This window comes from Phasianus colchicus, chromosome 9, assembly GCF_987193195.1.
Source record: "Phasianus colchicus chromosome 9, bPhaCol1.hap1.1, whole genome shotgun sequence".
Classification (NCBI taxonomy): domain Eukaryota; kingdom Metazoa; phylum Chordata; class Aves; order Galliformes; family Phasianidae; genus Phasianus; species Phasianus colchicus.
The window spans coordinates 16455509-16478212 of NC_143444.1; the positions used below are offsets into that span (position 1 = coordinate 16455509).

At 38.0% G+C, this 22704-nt stretch overlaps 1 protein-coding gene across 9 annotated transcripts in view; it reads left to right on the forward strand.

The window, feature by feature from the left end:
• Positions 1 to 22704, forward strand: part of BCAR3 (BCAR3 adaptor protein, NSP family member) — a 104611-nt gene that overhangs the window by 42280 nt on the left and 39627 nt on the right. For 8 of the 9 annotated variants that reach the window (XM_090146328.1, XM_090146329.1, XM_090146330.1 and 5 more), the window contains one exon: positions 8224 to 8263. In XM_090146328.1, the coding sequence (XP_090002454.1) occupies positions 8224 to 8263 (40 nt within the window). Of the gene's footprint in view, positions 1 to 8223; positions 8264 to 17142; positions 17280 to 22704 lie in introns of those variants that run through there. The other variant, XM_090146334.1, reaches the window with a different exon arrangement.

Consider the following 22704-nt stretch of genomic DNA (forward strand, 5'->3'; position numbering starts at 1 on the left):
TATTATATAAATGCTATTTGTTGATCAGTTTCAGTTTGAATGTTTTTTTTGTAGGTCTGTTCTGTCTGCAGTTAAAGTACATTGTTGGATACACTTTGAAAATTAAGATGAAAATAAAATTGTATCAATTAAGTGTTTTACAGGGTTTTTGGTTGTTGTGGTTTTTTTTTTTTGTTTTTTTTTTCCCTCCTCTGTATGGAGGAAAAAACTTGTAAATAATTGAGCTGGCACATCTTTAAGGAGTCTTTCCTTGGGGCATAACAGCTCTCCATCCCTGGAAGGGATAGGAAGTCAGGAAAGGAAAACAAGAGACTGACATGGCTGAACTGGGACCTGCTGATCAAACTGAAGCACAAGAAGAAAATACACAGGCAGTAGAAACAGGGACATGTACTGTAGGAAGACTACAAGGAGGCTGCTAGGCTGCGTAGGGATGGTGTCAAAAAAGCCAAGGCCCAACTTGAAGTAAACGTAGCAAGGGGTGCCAAGAAGAACAAGAAAGATACCCTTCTACATATAACCCAGCCAGGAAAGGAAAGACAAGAGTGTGTACCCTCCAGTGAGTGACACCAGCAAACTGGTAACGACAGACAAGGTGAAGGATGAGGTACTCAACTTTTTTGCCTCTGTCTTCTCTGATAACTGCTCATCACACAGCCCTTGAATGACTGGTTCAGAAAGAAGGGACAACATCCCTCAACTGTGAATGAAGATCAGGTTTGTGACCACCTGAGGAACCTAAACATCCACAAGTCTATGGATCCTGGTGAGATGTATCCCAGAGTCCTGATGGAATTGGCTGATGTAGTCATCAAGCCACTTTCAATGATATTTGAAAAGTGATGACAGTCAGGTGAAATGCCTGGTGACTGGAAAAAATGACAACATCACACCCATTGTGTTAAAAACGGTAAAAAGGATGACCCAGGGAACTACTGACCTGTCAGTCTCACCTCTATGATGGGAAAGGTCATCAAGCAGATTCTTCTGGAAGCTATGCTGAGGCACATGTAAGACAGGGCGGAGGTGATATGAGAGAACCATCATGACTTCACCAAAGGCAAATCCTGCTTGACCAACCATCGGCCTAAGAGCCACTGATGTCATCAATCTGGACTTAGTTAGGTCCTTGATGTAGTACCTCACAGTGCCCTTCTCTCCAAATTGGAGAGAGATGGATTTGGTAGATGTACTGTTTGATGGACGAAGAGCTGGCTGCAGGATCAAACCCAGGAAGTATTGGTCAGTGTCCCGGTGTCTGGATGCAGGTCAGTGATAAGTGGTGTCCCTAAGGGGTCAGTGCCAGAACCAGTACTCTTTAGTGTCTTCATCAATGACATTGAGTGTGGGTCAAGTGCATCCTCAGCAAGTTCATCCTCAGATGACACCAAGCTGCGGTATACAGTTGGCACAACTGAAGAACAAGATGTCATCCGGATGGATCTATACATAGGCTTGAAAGTGGGCCCAGGCGAACCTCTTGAGGTTCAACAAAGCCAAGTGCAAGGTCTTGCACCTGGATCGAGGCAATCCCCACCTGCAATATAAACTGGGAGATGAAAGGATTGAGTGCAACCCTGCCAAAAAGAGCTTGGGAGTGCTGGTGGATTGGAAGCTAACAAGGTCATAAGCTAGCAGTGTGCCCTCGCAGCCAAGAAAGCCATCCATATCCTGGGCTACATCAAAAGATGTGTGACCAGCAGGTCAGGGGAGGTGATCCAGCCCCTCTACCCTGCACTGGTGAGGCCTCACTTGGAGTACTGCTTCTAGATTGTGGGGTCCTCTGTACAAGAGAGATGTAGACCTGTTGGAGCATGTCCAGAGGAGGGTTGCAAAAAGGATCCAAGGGATGAAGCACCTCTCCTGTGAGGACAGAGAGGGCTGAGGCTGTTCAACCTGGAGAAGAGAAGGCTCAGAGTTGACTGTTCAGTATCTGAAGAGAAGCTACAGGAAAGAAGGATATGGGCTCTTTAGCAGCATCTGAGGTCATAGGACAGGGGGTAGATTTGGATTGCATATAAGGAAAAAGTATTTTACAGTGAGGGTGGTGAGGCACTGGCACAGGTTGCCTAGAGAGGTGGTGGAAGCCCCGTTACTGTAAATGTTCAAGGCCAGGCTGGACCAGGCTCTGAGCAGCCTGATCTAGCTGAGAATGTCCCTGTTCATTGCAGGGGAGTTGGGCTAGGTGACCCTTAAAGGTCCCTTCCAACTCTAAGGACTGATATGATAATAGTGTGTGTTGAATTTAAATGTGGCAGTACAGTTCTTCAGATATGAAACTATTTGCAAGATCATTAGAAGGATCGATACCTCTGGTTACCTTTGATTGATCATTTCTGTATCATAAGTTTTATTAATTGTATGTCTGTTGCCGTGAACCTGTCTGTCACACTCTGGCTGAAACTATGTGTGTCTGTACTTCTACTTTCTAGTAAAAAATGTTGATTAGTGAAAGATAGTCTGCATTGTGAAAGGTACTCTGCATTGTGATTTTTCTTATGTTGCAGTCTGATATGTATTTTCATGATAGATTGTGAGATACCTACTGGCTTCTGAAAGTACTTGTAGAAGCCACAGTTTATTACGTGATGATGAGATTGCATATTCTTGGAGCTCTGTGCTGAGCAACTCACTAGTACCAACTTGTCAAAGTACAACCCAGTTGGATGATGTGAAGATGGGAGATGAGCAATCAAGCAATTTTGTAGGGTTATAAATTTCTGATCTGTTAGTAAGGAGGAAATCAATGAAATTGAGTGAAATATATGCAGCAGAGTTAAATGTCACATAGGGCAGTATATTGTATAGCTTGCTCTCCTCTGGTGAGCAAACATCTGGTGCCTGATGCAATGAGTTTAAACTGAATTAAAGAAGCAGTCAGGTAGGACAACTTTTCCTCAAATCAAAGAATTAGCTTTCCTTTGTTTCAGGTCAAACTCATTGAAAGCACATCAGCTAGGTGATAATCATCCTTTGTGAGTAATTTTTGTACCTCAATTTACATGAGCTTCAGATAATTTGGTAGAATCTGTGATACTATTGAGTGTGCTTCTTTCTTTATTTGAATAAATTTAAAATGATTTTAAATTTCTGAATAACTCAATTCTGAGGAACTACAGCAAACAAGGCACTGACTGTACAGAGTTGCCAGACGAAGGTATAAATCAACAGATGGCAGCACGTATGCAGAAAAATTTATAAAAGCCATGCCTGTTTTTGATAAGCCATAGTTCTGCTGCACAACCACTGCTTTCACAGCATTGTGACTGTCCTGGAAAAAGAATGCTTAAGAACAGCTTTAAAGAGCAAACTTTGGCTCTTGGATTTCTAAATGTTATGGAAAATAGAATAATGGAAGCTCCTACTTTGGGCTTTTGTTTGAATTGTAGAGAGAACAGTACTGTCTGTGGTTCAAAATTAGAAGTTGACTTGGAAAAGGTGATAAAAGTAGGGTAGATTTTCTGCTCTGATAGGTAGAATGGACCAAGTGAAGGGATTGCAGAAGATGGAAGTGATGACAGTAAATGGCTATAATATTAGCAGAAGCTAAATACGAATGAGTGAAGATTTTACTTAATTTCAGAGAAAAGGATGTTTTATCTTTTCTTGAGTTTTAATTACTGAATAGTCCCTGATGTTCTTGTGTGAACTGTAGGTCATTATGCAGTTAGACATAGCAGTTTGCACTTGTTTCCACTGGTGTTTGGGTGAGTCATGTTCATAGCCTTGTGCAGCTGTAGACAGAAGAGAGGAATGAAGTTAGGAATGTAGTAGGAGTGTGTGTGTTATGCAGAAGCTGCTCAAGGATAAAATCACCACATCTTTTACTCTAGTTTACAGTGCAAATAACATTAATCTGCAGTATGTATACTTAAATACAGCCTGTCTAGCGTGTTCAGACTTGTACCTTTAAAATTAAGTAGTTGTGTATTTCTTAAATCTATGTAGATGGAAGGAATTTGGAGGCAAATTGAAGAAGGCTTCTAAATCCTATCTGGTCTCTATAGCAGTTCTGTCTGTCTAACCAACCATGCAACAGGTTGGTGCATTTTTCAGTTTATTGGGCTCCTTTGAGCCTCTACTGTCTTCACTTTGATTTGTCAGACAGCAGCCTTGGCACTGTTGAAAAATTTGTTCTTCTCAGCATTGCTTTCTCAATGTAGAAGAAAGGAGCTGCTTTAAAAAATGTCACTAGCAATGGTCTCTGTAAAACAAAGAAACATGCTTTCTTGTAGCAATGTGTGCTAATGTTTTTCCCCACAAGAACATTTATAAAAGCACTTAGTAGCGCAAATAATGTACTGTAATGTAATGTACTGACAAAGGGACTGTCAGCAGTTTTCATAACTTGTAGGAATTATTATCTAGTTGAATGATGATGAGGATTTGGGCATCTCTGATAATACTACGTGTGTTAAGTGTGTTATGTCCACACTTAAATTGTATTGAAGTTATCACAGTTACTTGATAAGTGTGGCTATGAGGGTGGCAAAGGACCAGAGAAAGCAGGTGCTTAACGTGGCTTAGTCTGTGCAGGTCTGTATGCTGTAGGGCTCTTCACAGCAGCAAAGAGGTTGGAAGGTAACATACAATCGTATAAAGATGGAGGTTTTCTTAAAATGGATAGAAAAAAATAGTAGGATATCTGCTTAAAGATTATTGAACAAACCTCAGAGTCTGCAGAAAAGGAGAAGCTGCTTGCGAATTCTGGCCATTCTGCACCCACTGAGCTGAATGATCAGAGTGGGGTTTGTGCTCCAGCAGTGAGAAAGATGTTTTCAGACGTATCAAGGGAAGCTCAAGAAAGAATGTGCTTCTGGCCAGGACAGCCTTAGAATGGTGGAGGTTAAGAGTGCGATGATTAACTGCTTACTTGTACTGGTGAATTGTTACTGGAGGAGTATTTTATTCTACTGCAGTTTCAACACTGATGTGTGGAGGACTTGTACATGTGTACATGTATGCTATTTGTACATGTGGAGAAGGGTTAAACACTCTGGAGAGAGGCTGTGTTTTTTAGCTCTTGAAATGAAATGGCAAGGTTGTGAATACCCAAAATAGATATGGGAATACATATTCACATCTCTATCTTAAATTATATTTTGTGACAGTCTGAGTATGAAAAGAGTATGAAGCCAATTCTGTATGACCTATTGAGCACTTACCCAGTGCCTTCCTTTGAGGCATTCTGAAAATATTCCAGATTCTTTCTGCATTTAATGGGCTTTTTGGCTGAATGAAAATTGAGCTTATCTGATTATTAGGAAGCCAGAATATGTAATAACACCCAACCTGTGAACCCACAGTTCACACAGTAATGGTTGACTTACAGACTCTAATTTGTACATATTGTGGGTAAGGATGCAAATGAACAAAGCTGTAAGGTCAAGCTCATTATGAAGAGAAACATTAGCATTACTTGAAATGTAGTAAAATCTAATAAAAGAGGAAAAGTTTGGTGTTATCAAAACAAAGCTTCAATTGAATTGATTTTGAGACGTAGCAGAGCCTGCAAGTACTTATCTTAAAATGTTGTGTTGTTTTTTTCCTGAAGACTATCCTATACAAATAGTGTGGTTGTGAATTTGCCCTTTTTATTAAGATGACTTACCAAAAAAAAAAAAAAAAAAAAGGAGCTTTTAGTTTTCTTGAGGGTCTTGAGAGGATAGGTTTCCTTTGCTGGGAGCACGTGACATAAATGGTGCTTCGTCACTACTAACTGAGAGCTGAGACTCAGGAGTTAGTTTTGTGCTCAGTTCCTAGTTGTTTTGGCCAACTGCTTAGTGTGGCAGCTTTATGCTGGAATTGCAAGATATAAACATGAAATAATTAATATTTACTATTAGTTATTGCACATCAGTGAAAGTTACCTTCCTTGAAAATAATCTCAAAAAAATTGCACAGAGATGGAGACTTAGACAACATAAGGTAGGGAGAAAAGAGGGAAGATCTGTTAGGAGAACGTGGCTGAGATGAGGAGGGTTTACAGCATAAGCATCCCTTTCCATAAGCTGTAGTAGTGGGGCACTGTAGGATTTGCTATGTTTTATTGTGTATCAGTTCATCAGATTAAATATTACGGTGCTTTTGTAGGGCACCATGCAGCGTCTTTTTCCCAAGCCCAAAATTTTCAAAGCACTTTTCTCTTGTGGATGGTAAGAACAGTGAAAGAAAAGTAGGTCGCTTTCTTTCAGTCCTGGTTTCTTTGCTTTATATGGCAGTAAACAGACTGCTTTGTCTTGGAGTGTTTCTACTTCTTTTATTTATTTTCCTTTGGCTTGATCTGTCCTAAAGATCTGTTGCTTTGCATTTGACAGTGGGAACAGTAGAGTCCATAGCAAGGCCAGTGTACAGGACTAAAGTTTGTGAATACCAGAAGAAACCGTTCTCACTGCTAAAGTAGCAGTTAACTAGTTAGTTTTATCACTTAGGTTCGTTGTTTAGGAGTATAGTATAAATACAGCACTGTTAGATCCTGTTTCTGAACGATTCCACAGGCAAGGGATGAGTAAATTGCAAAATAAATTGTTAATTTTTTTCACAGCTTTCAGAATTGTCAGAACTTTCCACAGATCATTTGGGTATGAGAAAAGTTTAGCCATGCTTATGAACTTTGCTGTACTGATTAAGAATGGGATTTTTTTCCCCACTTAAATTGCTAAATGTTGTGAAAGAAAACTTTTTTCTTTTTTATTTTTTTCTACACTAGCTTCCTTTTTCCTCTGTGTTTCACCTGTTTTCTCTGATATGTTTGCATGTATTTTGTGTGTGTACGGTTGCCCAAATATCTCTCTTTTGGATATTGCCTAAGAAAATACTTCAAATGGACCAAATTCTACTTCCACTGGATTTGGCATCATTGGTGTTTTTTTATTTCTTAAACTTAACTGGGAATGGAATTTGATTGTTGATAAGTACTGGGATAGTGAGAAACAGCAACATGCAATCCAACCTGGACAACTGAACTTTGCAATATTCTTTGGAGGCAGGGCTGTGAAGCAGAAGGGCTCTGTTTTGCTTTTAGATTAAGAGCTGTGAGGGAATCCAACCTAAAACTGAGTATTAAACAAAGCTTAGTTTCTGATGATAAGCAATTACATTCCAAATGAATGTGAAGTTTGAAACAGTATTTTGAGATGGTTGATTCCAATGTAACCCATTTTCTACCTGTCTGAACCTGCTGAAATTTCCAGTGTTACATCATAGCAACTTCCACTTGAACAGAATTCCCTTTCTAAATTTTTGGGCATGTGTTGGCAGCGTGGCAAACTGGATTGCCATAACAGGCTCCTGATGGCTTTATGAGTCTGCAAGATTTTCATCGTGTCTGTTGCATGTTTGTGTGTTTGTGTTTAAATTAGTGCTGTGTATGTCATCTCAGTCTGTAGAAATCATCCTAGCCTATGTTGCAAATTCTAGTAACCTTCTCACTCCAAAACAAAAACAAATATACAGAAGCCTTTGAAAACAAATATTTGTTTTTATTCCTATTTATTGCTAGAGTTATAATTGATAACAAGGCTTATAATGTAGCGTTCTATGCCCTTGGGAATATTTGTCATGTGCATGTATAGACAACATGCAAAAACAGATTTTATTTTTAAGACAGAGCAATGGCTTGATTACTTGACTTTCAAATAATTGTAATGTTGAAGTTACGATAATTTTGTGAAGTTTGTGAAAGAGTACAAGAACCTTTTTTTTTTCAAAATGTAAAATATTATACTTTTGCAAACCCATTAATTCTTTGCTTTGATGATATAAAAAGTGAATGTTGTGTTTTACTTTCTATTCTGTTAGCAGTGAGTGCCCTCTCAATCCTGTCATTACCAGTAACCTAAATGGGAAAACATACAAGAAAGGAATAAACTGAAAAGCTTGAGAGTTCTCTCTCTTTAATTTACTTGAAATGTTTTAGGTAACTTGATTATTTTCAGCCCTCTGAAATTTTAGTTCTTAAATCTGTATAGATAAACATCATTATACTTAAACCTGTGTAATGATGTTTATTTCCAAAATTCAGTAACAGTAGCCCTCTACTGATTTTCCAGAAGGAATTGATGTTTAATATATTTCTTAAATGATTGGGTAGGCCATCTGTCTTTACAGAGGCAATTTTTAGCAAGAATTTTAACATGATCTATTCAGTAATACTAGAAATGTTTGGACTCACCATTTTTTTTTGTTTGTTTCTCTTCTCCCTCTTGCCCCATTCTGTTCTAGAGATCAGAATATTCCAGATCCTACTTTGGAGTATGTTAAGGTAAGGTACCAGTTCTTATCCTTCAAATATTTCATTCAGTATGGAACTTGAACTTCACGAGTATTTCCAGTCTTTTGTAGGCAAATGGTGCTTCTGTCTGTCTTTTGCTATAGAGAAACTATTATAAATATATCAGACCATTTTCTCTGTGGTTCGGTGAAACGCTTCTGGGTGTTGTGTTTCATTTGGATACTGGGGCCTCTTTTCAGTTAAGTGGTGACTACCCATGAACTTGTCTTTGTTAACAGTTTAAAAGAACCAAAAACAAAAAAACCAACAAAAAGTCAGGTCTATACTTACTTGATGCTACAGTTAAAAATTCACTTCTGATCTGAAAAGCAGCTGAAATCTTGGCAAAATTGTATATCCTGTTTTCCTTTTGTACATATCAGAGTGCTGAAAAATACATAAATATGTATTATGTTAGTGTAAATCACAAATACTCTGAAGCATTCATAAATCTTATAAAAGTCAATCCTGAATTGGCAGTATAGAAACTCTGGAAGAAACCTTAGGAATGTGATTCCTTAGCAAGAGCCTCTTGCTGTACATAACATCTGTAGTTTCCACTGAATTGATACCTTTGTGGTTGAGTGAATATTCTTTTATTGAACCTTGAAAGAACTGATGTATAAGTCACTTCTCTCAGATATTACATTCTTTAATTATTGTGTTCCATTCCTCTGTCTTTTAGGAGATTATAATGTTCTGGAAAGTATTTGAGAAGCGCAGGTTATCCTTGACTATAGGATGTGTCTGTAGCTATTCATGTGGACAGTCTAAATTTCTCAGATGCTTGAATTTCTGCTTTAGGTTAGAATTCTGGTGACAAAGAGACTGAGGAGGGCCAATAGTAACAGACTGAAGAGGAAATTCCAGAGTCAGTTGATTTCTGATGTTAGAGTTCCCTTTGTTGGGTGTTCGTGGTTGAGGATAATTGAGAGGTTCCTGGGGTAGGGTCCAGGTTGATAGAAGTAGTAAACTAGGAGAAATGGTGATGTGGAGAGGCGTCTTCTGCTACACTCTCAGCTGAGGGTTGGAGTGAAACCTGGAATTACGGTTTGGAGTAAGAAAAGGGATGAAGAGAATGGGAAGGGAAGAAGAAGGGGAAAGGGGCTGCCAAAGGACTCGTAGCACTGCTGCTAGAATTCTGCTCTAAACATCAGTTAGTTCAGTGTTGCAAGGTCCCTGACCTTAGTCACAGCTTAATGCTGAGATATGATGATGTAGTGTTCTTTGATGGAGGCCAAGAGCTGTCTGGAGAGCACTGTAAAAAAAAAAAAAAAAAAAAAAAAAAAAAAAAAAAAGGATGCCAAGGGCAACAGTGGTGGACATGTTGACTGTATTATGTAATTTGCTGTACATCTTGCACTGTTCTGAACAGTGTACATTGTTACAGTTTTAATAATATAGCCAAGTGAAAGGCAGATGCATCATGTGCCAATTTATCAATATGTGTCTTGTCTTGTTGCAACAAGTTTTATATATTATAAATGTGGTTTCTCATCTTTTCAGTTTTCTAGTAGAAGCTTGTCTTGGATTCTTGTCAATAAACCATGGTGCTAAATTTACTTATTAAAACTTTGATGTCAGGATGAAAAGCCTGGGGAAAAGAGGCTTACAAGGAAGAAGACAAGGACTATCCTTTCCTTCAACTCCCTTTTAACAAAGTTTTTCCTGTCTATATATCTTAGTTTAATGAACTGTAAACTTGGTCCACAGTTCAGTGGTTTTAAAATAGGAATCCTGGAGAAGAAGTCTTAAGGCACAAATTCAAGAAGTATAAGAAAATGCTTTCTGGATTTATAGAATTTTCAGCTCATTGAATAGATGGTGAAGGCCATATGAAGTCAAGTATGAACTGCTGAAAATTAAGGTACTCAAGTTACAAAGCTTTAAAACAGGTTTTTTGTAGCATCTCACTTTGCTTGTAGCAACTTTGCATTTGCAAATGTCTATTTGTATTCAGGCAGTCGGGCTCCTGGTGTCTCTACCAAGTTACAGTCCTTAATGAAGTTTACTATTTCGGTACCCTGAAGGCACTAATTGGCCTCACTCAGGGCCCCTACCCACATCTGGTGAGCAGAACTTCTGCTTAAGCTCAGACTGGTGGCTTCAGGCCATTCCTGAGTTGTCTTAGGTGTGGCTGCCCCTAAGCCCCATTTCTGAATTGTTGTGTGAGAATCCCTAGATGGACCTTTGTCTTGGTCCATTATCCTGTCTTGCCTGAGGCTCGCTGGTCTGTGACAGCACATGTCAGTGTCATCACCCTCTTCAGCTTGCTTGTACCTTGGTGATGTGGGACTGCACCTTTGTTGGTGAGCTCATTTCCCACGCTTCCCTTGGGGAGCTGCTCCATATTGTGCAGCAAGTAGCCGACTGTGTTGAACAATCTATCAGAAACGATCAAATGTGTGCCATCCTCATGTCTGATGCTCTGTGTAGGGTTGTTTGGGCACACTTAATCCATGGAAGGTAATTTTAGACTGGCTAGACTTACTTGTTTTTTTTTTTTTTTTTTTTAATCAATACTTTTTTTTAATCAATACTTGTTCAGTATGTGCTCTTGCTGGAAGATTATCAGCATCTCCTTTACATAGAACGGGAATAATTCATTCAGGAATGAGAAAAAAATATCTTTTGATTCATTCTACTCAGCTTCACAGTGCAGAGAATCTTGTGCTGTTTGTCATGCAGTAGTGACTACCCACAGGCACTGCTACAAAGAACAGAGAGGGATGGTAAACTCAGAAGCCACTTTTATCAATTTTCTGTTTATACAATTCTTTCCTTGCAGGTGACAAGAAGTAATATTAATTGCTTGTATTTAAAAATACTCTGGCTATGGGAAATACAAAATACATTATTTTTCTTTTAATTCTTTTCAAGACACAAGACAGAAAGTACGTGATTATAAAATCAGTCTTCTGAAGGTGTTCTTTGATAGCCTGCTTTCTATAGGTTGTGCACTGTGGTTTCTAATGCTTAAATCTAAACTACAGCTCACAAGTGGCAGTTTTATGCGTCTTGAATATTGATGTATTTGTTCATTCAGTATACAAAGAGAGCTAATTATGCATAAGCTCCTTCTGAGGGAACGACATACACTGATTTGATGGAGTCTGAGCACTGAAGTGTCTGAATGACTTCAGCCCTTCCTTTGTCTTCTCAGCGTTTCTGAAACCATGGTCACAGTTAAATGGCTCTTTCAAAAAATCCTTTTATGGTAGCAGCAAAAACAGGCCAGACTGCTTTCAGACAGGCTGCTAACTAAGTCATGAAAGAGATTTACGAACACAATAGCACGTTGTACGTTCTGTGAGATTTTTACAAGTTTTATGAGTCAAATAATAGAACCATTGGTAGTCTCAGCAGGTTGTTCCCACACCCAGAGTCTGCACTTCCAGGGGACAGACTCCTGCAGGGGAGAAAAGGATCAAGTGCTGGCAGCTTTAGAGTGTTGGAGAACTTGAGAGTCGTTTTCATCAGGTTCATGTGAACTAAAAACAGCTTTCTGTCTCATTCCTATGCATTGTAAATACTTTGGGAACTTTCAATAGAAGTCTATGTTGTGATCATTAAAGCTCTATCAGGATGGAAAGGAAGAGAAACAGGTTTCTGTTTTCTGGAAATCTTTCAAGCATTTCCTGTGAGAAAAGTGCTAATAATGGCAAAAATACTCATCAGAGAAGTTCTATAGCCAGAGATTTTAGAGATATGTTTTAATTTATTAGTGGAAGAATTACAGAATTTATGACTGATTGCCTGCTGAGTGTGATCATGAGGGGAAAAAGTTTATATTTAGTTTCAGACTTGGAAAAAAGAAGTTACTGGTTCAAGGAAGTTAGAGCTGCAGAAAAATATTATTCCATTTCCTGAAGCGTACTAGATTTTGTCAACCCCACCGTGTTCATTTTCTCCCTAGTTTTATTCCTCCTTGATTTTGTTAGAGAACAGGCTGCCATAGTTATTACTGTTATTTATGACAGCTCTTGTGAATGCAACCGGAAAATAAAATTTTGATGTCATGCTGAAGTGTTGATCCTGTCGAGCTTTTTAGCTTGGAGGAACTTTGATTCAGCAGTGAGGTTTATTTGTGGACAGCTTGTGTGATTCATTGAAAAAGTTCATCTTCTTGACACCAGTCACATGTGTGGGTGTTCATCACTCTAATGGCTGTACCAGGAAGATAATTTGGGAAGAGTACTGTCAAAATGGAAGTTAGTTCGTGTGTATGTGTACTAGGCATGGTTTAGAAAAAAGAAAAGCTTGTCAGCATAACATGTAGTAGCAGTTTGGGAAAGAGTTTTTCCTGATGACACTGAGATTTCATTGCAAGGAAACTTTTTTAGACATAGAAATATATTAGAGAAATTCCCAGCCCACTGGAAAAGTTGCCAGTACAATGTATACTTGTTTATGATCCACTGTGTATCATTCTCCTGTGCAGACTTGTCTCTTGAGATGCAAGTTGTGACTTGTGAATAGAAGGTTTGTTGGGTTTTGTGTTACACATTAAGTTTTTGCTCAGAAGATTATCTAACGCTAAGGCACCAAATGATCATGAGGTTCCTTTTGATCCTTTTTTCCTTCATTTTTTTCCCTTTTGCATCACAGAAAGCAGAAGTGTCAGACAGAATGTATTTTAATGAAGAGTACACCCATATATCTGAGTTTCAGTTTACCTATCTTTTTGTTGTTATGGAATTGATATCCAACTTGAAGATTGTTGGCTTGACCTTGGCATTGAACTAAATGATGTTTTATTGGGATGTTTATAGTTTTCTATGTTCCTCTGCTTAGTAGGATCTTTAGTGTCACAAACATCACCCCACAGCAGATGCCTCTTCTATATAAATTGTGTGTAATTCATAAAGATAAGACTCTGCTAGATCTAATCTAATGTAAAATGCATAAACTTATCCACCTCATAATTAAGTAAGGTCCTCCTTCTGAGACTTGCTGAGTAGCTGATAGTTATACATCGCCCTCTGCTGGAGAGAAACATTGTTACTGTGAATTTTTTTTAATTGTCATTGCTATTAAAAATAAAATTTTCATAATAATTTCATTATAACCTTCATTGTAACCTCTTTTTTTTTTCTCTTCAGAGACATAGAATAGAGATGAAAGATTTTTCCCCATCAACTCTTTCTCTTAAATTATACAACTTTTTCTGAATATCACTGATATCACTGATCTAATCCATTTAACAGCCAAGAAAAAATTCAAGACTTAAGGAGTTCATAGAATCATCAAGGTTGGAAAAGACCTCCAAGATCATCTAGACCGGCTGTCTACCTATTAACAGTATTTCCTCAGTAAACCATATCCCTTAGTACAACATCTAAATGTTTCTTGAACTTCTCCAGGGACAGTGACTCAACCACCTCCCTATGCAGCCTGTTTCAGTGCCTGGCCACCCTTTTGGAGTTTTTCCTAATATCCACACTTAACCTCCCCTGGCACAACTTGAGGCCATTGCCTCTAGCCTTATCACTAGTTATGCGGTAGAAGAAGCCAACCCCTACCTTGCCACAACCTCCTTTCAGGTAGTTAAAGACTATAAAAGACAATAAGGTCTTTCCTGAGCTTCCTGTTCTCTAGACTAAACAATCCCAGTTCCCTCAGCTGTTCCTGGTAAGACTTGAGCTCCAAACTGCTCACCAGCCTTGTTGTCTTTCTCTGGATATGCTCCAGGGTCCTCAGTGTCTTTTTTACAGTGAGGGGCACAGAACTGAATTGAGGTGTGGCCTCACCAGAGCTGAGTACAGGGGTAAATCATCTCCCTGCTCCTGCTGGCAATGCTACTTCTGATAGAGGCCAGGATGTCATTGTCTTTCATGGCATCCTGGCTTGTGTGAGTTGCATATGTAGTTGAAATTCAGCAGCTCTTAAATAGATAATTCCCTGAAATCATTATGATAATCTTGTCCCCTTTTATTGGACTTAATGAAAACTTGTTTCATTTGATAGAACTGTTATCCGTAATTAGTGATGGATCTTACATCCAAGCTTCAATAATTAGTAATGTTGAGATTTGTTTGGCTAACAGGCTACTCTGTGGGAAGGTGATTAAGTCAGCAATTCTATAGTCTTTTGGGTGTGAAGTGATGAATAAAATTTAAGCAGATATTTCCAGTAAATATGTAGGAGCTGCGATTCTGCTGCTGCACAAGACGATGCGTTTTTCAGTCTGCTGTCTTAGGGCATGTCTCCCAGAAGAGAGAGCCTCAGATTAGCCTGTAACTGTGTTCAGAGCTTTTCTCCCAACCCCCCATTCTTGCATGACCTGTTAAGCTTTTAAGATCTGGTGGTCTCATCTTTTTTTTTTTTCTTCTTCTTCTTCTTCTTTTTTTTTTTTTTAAGTATATTGAGAGCAGAGGGCTTTTTTTTCCTTTTCTTTGTGAATGATAATCCTCATATGAATTCAGTGAAGTGGGTAGTGGCTTTCTAATTAATCTGGCCTTTATTGTAAAGTCTTATAGCAGTAGCTCATGCATTTCCCTTCCCTGATGCTGAAATAGAGTTTACAGTACTTCGTGTGTGAAATAGCTTTCATGTTTCTAGGCTTTGGTGCTCCTTGATTTGTGATTCATTTTTAGTGCAAATGTCTAATTTTATTAGATGTTGTGACTGTTGAAGTGAGAGATCATTTCTGGAAAAGCAGTGCTTTTGTGTATAATACTGCACCCAATCTTTTATGCTGCCTTATTTGGGGGGAAAAAAAAAAAAAAAAGTATCCCATTTCCCAAAAAAGTACTGCCTATGTCTAAGAAAGAAAGTTCCTGAATGACAGTATTGCTCATATAATTTGTCCTACCTCACTTGCAGTGTACATTTAATATACTCTTAAGAGCAACCCCATGCATAATGAAAAGGATTTGAAGATTTGAGTGGTAAGTGCGTACAAGTTAATCTAGTTGTAAATTGACTTTGATTTTTCTTTCCAATTTCTGTAAAAACACTGCATTGGTTAAGACAAGGGGAAGAAAAAGGTGTCTTGCTGTCTGTGTGAGGGCATCAGCTGGAATTCTTACAGCTTACGGCAGACTTTTATATACCTATGTAAATAGGTGTGTATGTGTGTATATATATCTATGTATCTATCTATCTATCTATATGAAAGCTATGAGTGCCACACAGTTTTATTCCTTTTCATGTGAGATTCTTAAACTATTAATGGAATAGAGGCCTCACTGCAGTTTACGATCCTTTGTGTTGATCTTTTCCCAACAGTTGCTGAGCTGTGGTTTTGTGTGGAATACTTCTTTTCATTTTGAGACTTCATTAGTATTCCATGGGAACTAAGCTTTAAAAACAACAGTTTTATGTGTTTAGATTCTCTTTCTAATCTGCAGGTGGACTAAGAGCAAAGGCTTACTGGTACGTGAAATTGTTTATATTAAACTTGTATATAGCAGCACCTTACTGAAGTTGATTTTCAAACTTATACATACATGAACTGCAAGAGGGAATGTGTATATAGCTGAGTCAAATTATTAATAAACGTTTTAGGAATTCTTAGTGACAAAGCACGTGGAGGTGAAGCTTCTAATTAGGATAAGACAAGTATACTGTGTGTGTTTGTGCGTCCTGCCTCTTTTTGGAAACATACTGTTTGGATACGAGTCTGCCTGCAGAGAGGGAAGGAGTATTGGAAGTACATTTCAGTTGTGATATCGTCTACACATTTATACTCGTAAAGGAGCAGAATTTGGTGATTGTGGGTTTTACGTGTCAAGTGCTATTAGAATCAAAGCACAGGGAATACAATTTTAGTGGCTGTGCAGAATACTCTGAGATCATTTGCCTCCTTGTCCTCAAGTCTTTCAGTTAGTAAAGGGAAGCATGTGAGTTGATGTGAGATTGCTTATTTGATTCCTCAATTTTATGAAAGTGTATCATGCAGAAATGTGGGGTAAAATAGGCCTTCTCAAACTCATATGTGCTGCTAAAAGCTATGAAAAACTGAGCTCCAGCAGAACCCTGTGACTTTTGGGTTTAATTTTTGAGTGTTATACATCCAAAATCTCTTTCTATAAAAGGCAAGTATTTTAGGGTATTCAGGAGTTCTGATTAATGGTTCATTTTGAGGTTCTTTCAGTTACCTTGGTGAAGTAAATGAATTTTTTCATCTTTAAGAAATAGCTGGAATTGGAGCAGATCTCAGACAAACACTTTACTTTGATGGGAGTGGGGAGACTTTCAAAAACAGAAATCTGCAGTTAGTAATTGTATAAGTATGTCCTTTTTATGTGCAAGAGATCTCCTGTACAGTGTTCAGCAAAACTGAAGTTAGATTAGTGACAGCTAAATCAACACAAAAGGGAAGAAAATATGAGCCAGAAGTTGTGAACTAACTCCGAACAAAAAATTAAAAAAAAAAAAAAAAAAAAAAAAAGAAATGTGTGCTTTTTCACTTCCTTATTTTATCCAGTATAAGGAATGAGTTGAAAGAAAGACAGATGAGACCTTACAAAATAGGTTAATGCTTATACACAAAGTGGCAGACAGTAGATGGAGCTCAAGCATAAGACGACTTGGTTTTGGTAGGATCAATAGTAGTGTCTGGTAGCTTCTTAATAAATGGCTATAAGAAAAACTATGCCTATTACCAGCTGTCTGTGAGGTTTGAGTGTTTTAGTTATAAACGAGCAGATTTTTTAAAGGTATTTAGATGTCCTAAAGTTCACATTAGGACCTAGCAGGAAGCTCTTAAGAAGGCTGGACACCTATTCTTGCAGTTTCCAATCTATATTTTTAGATGACTCCAATTACCAAAGGTTTAACTGAATGCAGAATAAATGGAATCTGTTTTCTTACTGTTCCTGTACAATAATTACAGAGTATTTCCTGACTTTTCCTCACGGAACTGTTGCAGAGAGAAGGAAGGAGTTTGGCTGACCTCTCCCATACCGCACCCCTGCAGTGCAAACAAGTGTAATAACAGCTACAGCTGTGTCTTCTGATTTATGATCAGGAACTGCACCAACAAGAGCTTGCAGGAAGTGAGGTTAGTATTTGAAGGAGTCAGTTCTAGTAAGAAATGACACAGGAATAGTATGACATGAGCTAGGTAGTGGGACATTATGTGCCCACTGACAGTTGAGTCAAGGACAGATAAAAATAAGTAGCATTTTCAATGTTGTCATCCCCTTTTCTCTATGTATTTTACACTTTAAAAACTGTTCAGCTGTGAACAGTAGGAAGTACCAGTATTTGGAGGCATTCCCCACAGAACTTCAGTTAGAGATGCTAGGCCTTGTCCTAAGGACTGAGTACTGGCACTTAAGTGGCAGTGGGTGTTGCGACAATGCTGTTTCTGTGAACAAATAATTTATCAGTTGTCATCTGATGTCACTATTTTCTGGCTTTTTCTCACATCAGAACCACAAATAATTAGCTATAGAGAAAAAACATACATATAAAAAGAATAATGTTCCAAACTTAAAATTCAAATACTTTGGGTTTTTTTTCTTTCAAGTTTTATTCCTATTGTACTTTATTACAACCTTACAGGTGCCATTTCATGGTCACAACCCAGGATAGTCTGTGCATATGCGCTGTGCAGTCAAGAGGCTCTGTACCTTCTATGGTGTTATTAGTCCAGTAACAGTGAGCAGCATGCTTTGAATTGACTGGGTGCTATATCAGATTTAGGCTGCTGATCCTTGTACAGTACACAATCTCTTCTGTGGTTTATGGTTGACTTTCTGGGTGTATTGTTTACTTTCATTTAGTGGAAAGAAATCTACTGTAGCATCACATGTGATCCTTTGAATATTGTTAAGCTGATTTAAATGCTTTGATGATTTGTTAATGTAGTACCCGATAATAATTACAAGTCACCAATCCCCTCATGAGCCCTGGTCTGAATTTAGTACTTTGTAATGTGAAATTGGTAATCATAGATCCTTGTGTGAATTACAAGCACTTCCATGAACACAGGTGCTATTTGGTTCAAAATAGCTTCTTTTAGCTCTGCAGACTTTGATAACTTCAGATCTTTACAGAGTTCAGTTGCCTGACTTGAGCCATTTGCATCCTTGAAGCCAAAGAAATCTCTTTGCTGTTGTTTATTTGTTTGTTTTGTTTTTGTAATGAGAGAAAAAGAAACCCACAACATTCTGTCTCAAAAAAAAAGAGAGAAAGATTAAAAGAAATCAGAAAGATGAAGGCAGCCAAGAAGGATTTCCCCAGAGCAGATACACGTTATTCAGTGTGAACACTTCAAGCTCTTGCGTTATGCCTTGTGCTGTGATTGGAGCTGGAAGAAGTTCAGGTGTGTCAGAACAGTCCTGATCTGTGGTACTAAATAAGTGTAATTTAAATCAGATCATGAAACGCTTAAAGTAATCGTAGAGGCTTTGTAGTAATGCAGATGGGACTGGCAGAGACACCTCAATTTATTTTCTTGATATTAGGAAGTTGATTTGGAACATTTATATGATCAAGTGTCCTTAATCTCGTAATTTTAAGATCTATGAGCTTAGAAATCTTTTCTAAGTAAACTTAGCTACCAAAAGTACTCTAGCCAGCCATCCTTTGAAAGAAATGAAGATGTTATCAGATATGCTAAAATGCTTGCCAAGAATCCTTGAAAACAAAGAAAGGAATACAGTTGATCTCTTGATGTTGGAGAACATTAGAATCACATTGATAGCTTGGCTTCTCGGAAATATCAAATACTATTTTTCTGCTGTGTATGAGACAGTTTATTTCTTCTACAGAGTGTGAGAACTCAAAGTATCAGTAAAAGCTGCAGGACAGAAGAGTGAATGTGTCTAAACCATCCTTTGCTCCTGAGTCAGTATTTCCTAGCTATGAATGTAGTGTAATTTGGAGTGGCATGAGGGGTATCCTTAGTCATGCTAGCTGAAAGCAGTTCCATGATAGCCATCAGAGCACGAATTATCATATTGTCATGCAGAGAGTTCTTGTGTACTCTGTGATTTCTTCCACTAGTCTTGATTTTCATAGTACTGTATCACAGTGTCATACAAAGGTTCAGTTCTGACTCTGGTTCCTAAGAATGCATCATTTGTTCTTTGAACTGTAGGTGCAAAGCACATGTTACCTTTACATTTAAAAAAAAAAAAAAAATCTTGTTATATTAAAAAAGAATTGTTGCACTATCTAAATATCCAGATAAAGCACTCTTTTCTGTCAGCAATACGATGCTGATTAAAAAAAAAAAAATGTCAACAGCTGCTCTGTGAAATTGTACAGTATTATTTTTAAGAGTAAATGTAATTGTTTCTCTCATTCCAAAAACATGCACAGTTTTTGATTCTTATCCCATTACAAATAGGAAATGGAGAACTGACAATTATGATCTGTAATTTATACAGTACTGCTCATGTTGAACTGCAGCTGCAAATTTTTTTTTTACTCGTGCTTAATAATAAGCCTTTCGAATGAAAAATAGGTGCATGTTAAGCCAAATATATTTTTCCAATTGAGCTGTGCACTGAAGTAAAGAGATTGTGCCTACAGTGAAGGGTGTTTGGTGAAGATGCCATCGTTCAGTCTCTATGCTGTTGGTATGGAAAAGACTAGAGGAGGTATCCAGGTCCTGTTGAAAATGTTTGGGAAGATGTTCTATACGTCCCTTGTATTTTCACATGTTGCTTCAGGTGAAGCAACCATGTCAGGAATTGTATCATTCAAACCAGACCATTAAAACTATACCAGGAAGTTTCCCTGGGTAAATGAGTCACACACACAGCAGCAAAACTAGCAGGTCTCTGTAAGACATGAATGTACGTGTGAAGTTACTGAGGCCTGGGGAAATACACGTGCATTAGCTGATGAACCACAGCAACAGCTGGTTGAATTTGTAGTCTAGAGCTTGGTAAGGGAGGAAAGCACAAGTACATAAAGGGTGCTGCATCCTCCCTATTGTCAAAGTACCATACTGTGCTCTTATGGGGATTTGGATGTTGGTTTTTTTTTTCTTTCAGTTAAGTGCTTATTACTGAATTTTGTTAGATCTGCTGCTCCAGCCCTCAATTCTTGAGAAAGTCTTACGACTGAGAACCTTTGTCTAAATTCCAAAGTATGTTTGTTCATTGCTCGGTCATAAAATATTTTGTCCCATTCCCCCTCTGCCTTAAAGAACTTTTCTCCTTTTCTAAACTTATTTCTGATGCTTTTTGGAATAACTGTCCCACTTGATTTTGCACTGCTAAACACATTGGTTTCTGTTGCCAAAATAGCTTAATCATCCTCATAGCTCTTCTTGTCACCTGGTATAGTTTTGAGTTCTTGTTACGATAGTTTCTGTTCATGATATATCAAATGAAACCTTAGTGTGCTGTGCTATTTTCTTTGCTCAGTGCTGCTGCTTAGCTTATGTGCCAAGTTTCATTGTTTGATTTGAACACTGAGGCCATTTCACCTCATTCAGTTGTTCAGTGTTGGAAGGAGGTACTCTGTTATTAGGTAGGAAGTATTGCTTCTCAAGTATTATCTGAGGGCATCTGTAAACATTGAATATATTCATCCTCCTAATTATGGAATATATTGCTGACATAAAAGGACAAGTAAGTAACTCTTCCTTTTAAACAGTCCTTGGAGCTAACTCATAATTTGAGATCTGAATTATCTGTAACTTCTGGACTAGGCAAGTCTATGCAACCTGCCTAGTAGTAAGAAATCTGAGACGCAGCTGAAGAATTTAGTTTTCATCTGGTTGAGAAGTCTGCTGCATAAGCAGATAATGCAGAAATGTGCCAATCTCATTCTCTAGACAATTTGTGATGTATCCTTAGAGTATGATACTGTGGTAATTAAACTGGAATGCAGACTGTAGGCAGGAAGATTAAAAGCATGGCATAGAAGAATCTGTTAGGCAGTTTTTAGTTCTCTTTTTTTCAATCTCTCTATGCTGTGGAGTAGCAGGTAAAATATTCTAGTTATCACAGTCTCAATGGCAGTGTCTGTGTGTGACTTTGGCATCCAAGAAAATAGGATCGCAGGCATAAAAATATAACTTGCTTGGTGTAAATTTTTACTTTGTCAAAGCAGAGGTTTTAAAATTGCATCTTTTCTTTCTCTTTCAACTTGCACTATTCCATGGGACTATCATCAAGCTAGAACTGTCTAGTGATAGTTTAAATGCTGATAGTACTCTGGTTACACCCCTAACACTGACCATGCTGGCATTGTTGATTTTGTAGCATTTTTTTTCTTCAAGGACTGATCACCAGAAATTTCCTAATTAAAAATCAAGAGATTCATAATTTCCCTTTTATACATAAGCTCTAAAGATGTATATCTTGTTCACATGTGATAAGCAACAATCAGCAAGCACTGATCAACTGCTTTTCGTCTTTGATTTTATCTTCTATATGTTGAAAGATATTGATGATGCAGATAGAAAATGCTGCATGACTGGGCTGAAGCAACTGTTTAAACTCCTATCAGTGCAGGGAGACAGTCGGGTTCTGTATCTCATCAGGAGAAGTTTGTCTTGAGCTGGTGACTTATTGCAGCTCTGACTCGACACCAAGATAGAGGAGCTAGAATTTCACTGGTGAGTTGGGCAGATCACATGAGGATTCTGGCATACTCTGTGTGGCATACTGGAAGCAAGGATGCCCGTGGTTGCTGCATTGATAGTATCAGCTTCAGCTGTGGAAAGTGTCCTTGTCTGATATGTGAGCAGGGGGGTGTGTCAGTTCTGGCAGGCACAGTGGTCGTACTGAAGAGCTTGTTAAATCTCTGAAACTAGTAGTAGTGACCATTCATCTTCAGTCTTGAGGACATACAAACAGAAGAACTGAACATGCCGAAGGATTATAATGTTTTTCAAATGCTGATTGCAGCACTTTGCTGCTTTTATCACCGTAAGTCTATTATCAGAGTCAAGGTAGGTGTCCTTTTTCAATAACACCAAATAAACAAAATGTTAATCGATAATGCTCTTGGTTTCTGCTCAGAAGGGTTTGTTTTTATATGATGGATGGATACAGTGTGTTTCTGTTCTAAAGAAAATCTTTAGCATTTCAAGGAGAAAGCAACTTTCAGTTTTATGAGTCTTAAGCTGCCTGTCTTCATGTTTAAGCAGTAGGGTTAAAAGAAATGCCAATGATTTTGGTCTTGCTGAGAATAATTTTAGCGAAGTTTCAAGCTTTCAGAATGTAAATCAAACCACTTGGTTCTCTAACTTTTTCACTTGCTTAATGAAGGTATAGACAGTTTTGCTCAGAAGCTCAGTTTTTGAAAACACATTAGACAATTTAGTATTTAACCTTGTATTTTAGAACTTTTTAAATTACAAAGTTCAGAAAATGTGTCCTAATTGCAAAGAGCAAGCCTTCATAAACATTTAGAGCCATACTTTTAGAAGGGGTGATTGAACTGTAATCAGGTATGTTATCCAGTTACTTATGGGGATCTGCGAACTGCATCTAAACTTTAAAATCTTTTTATTT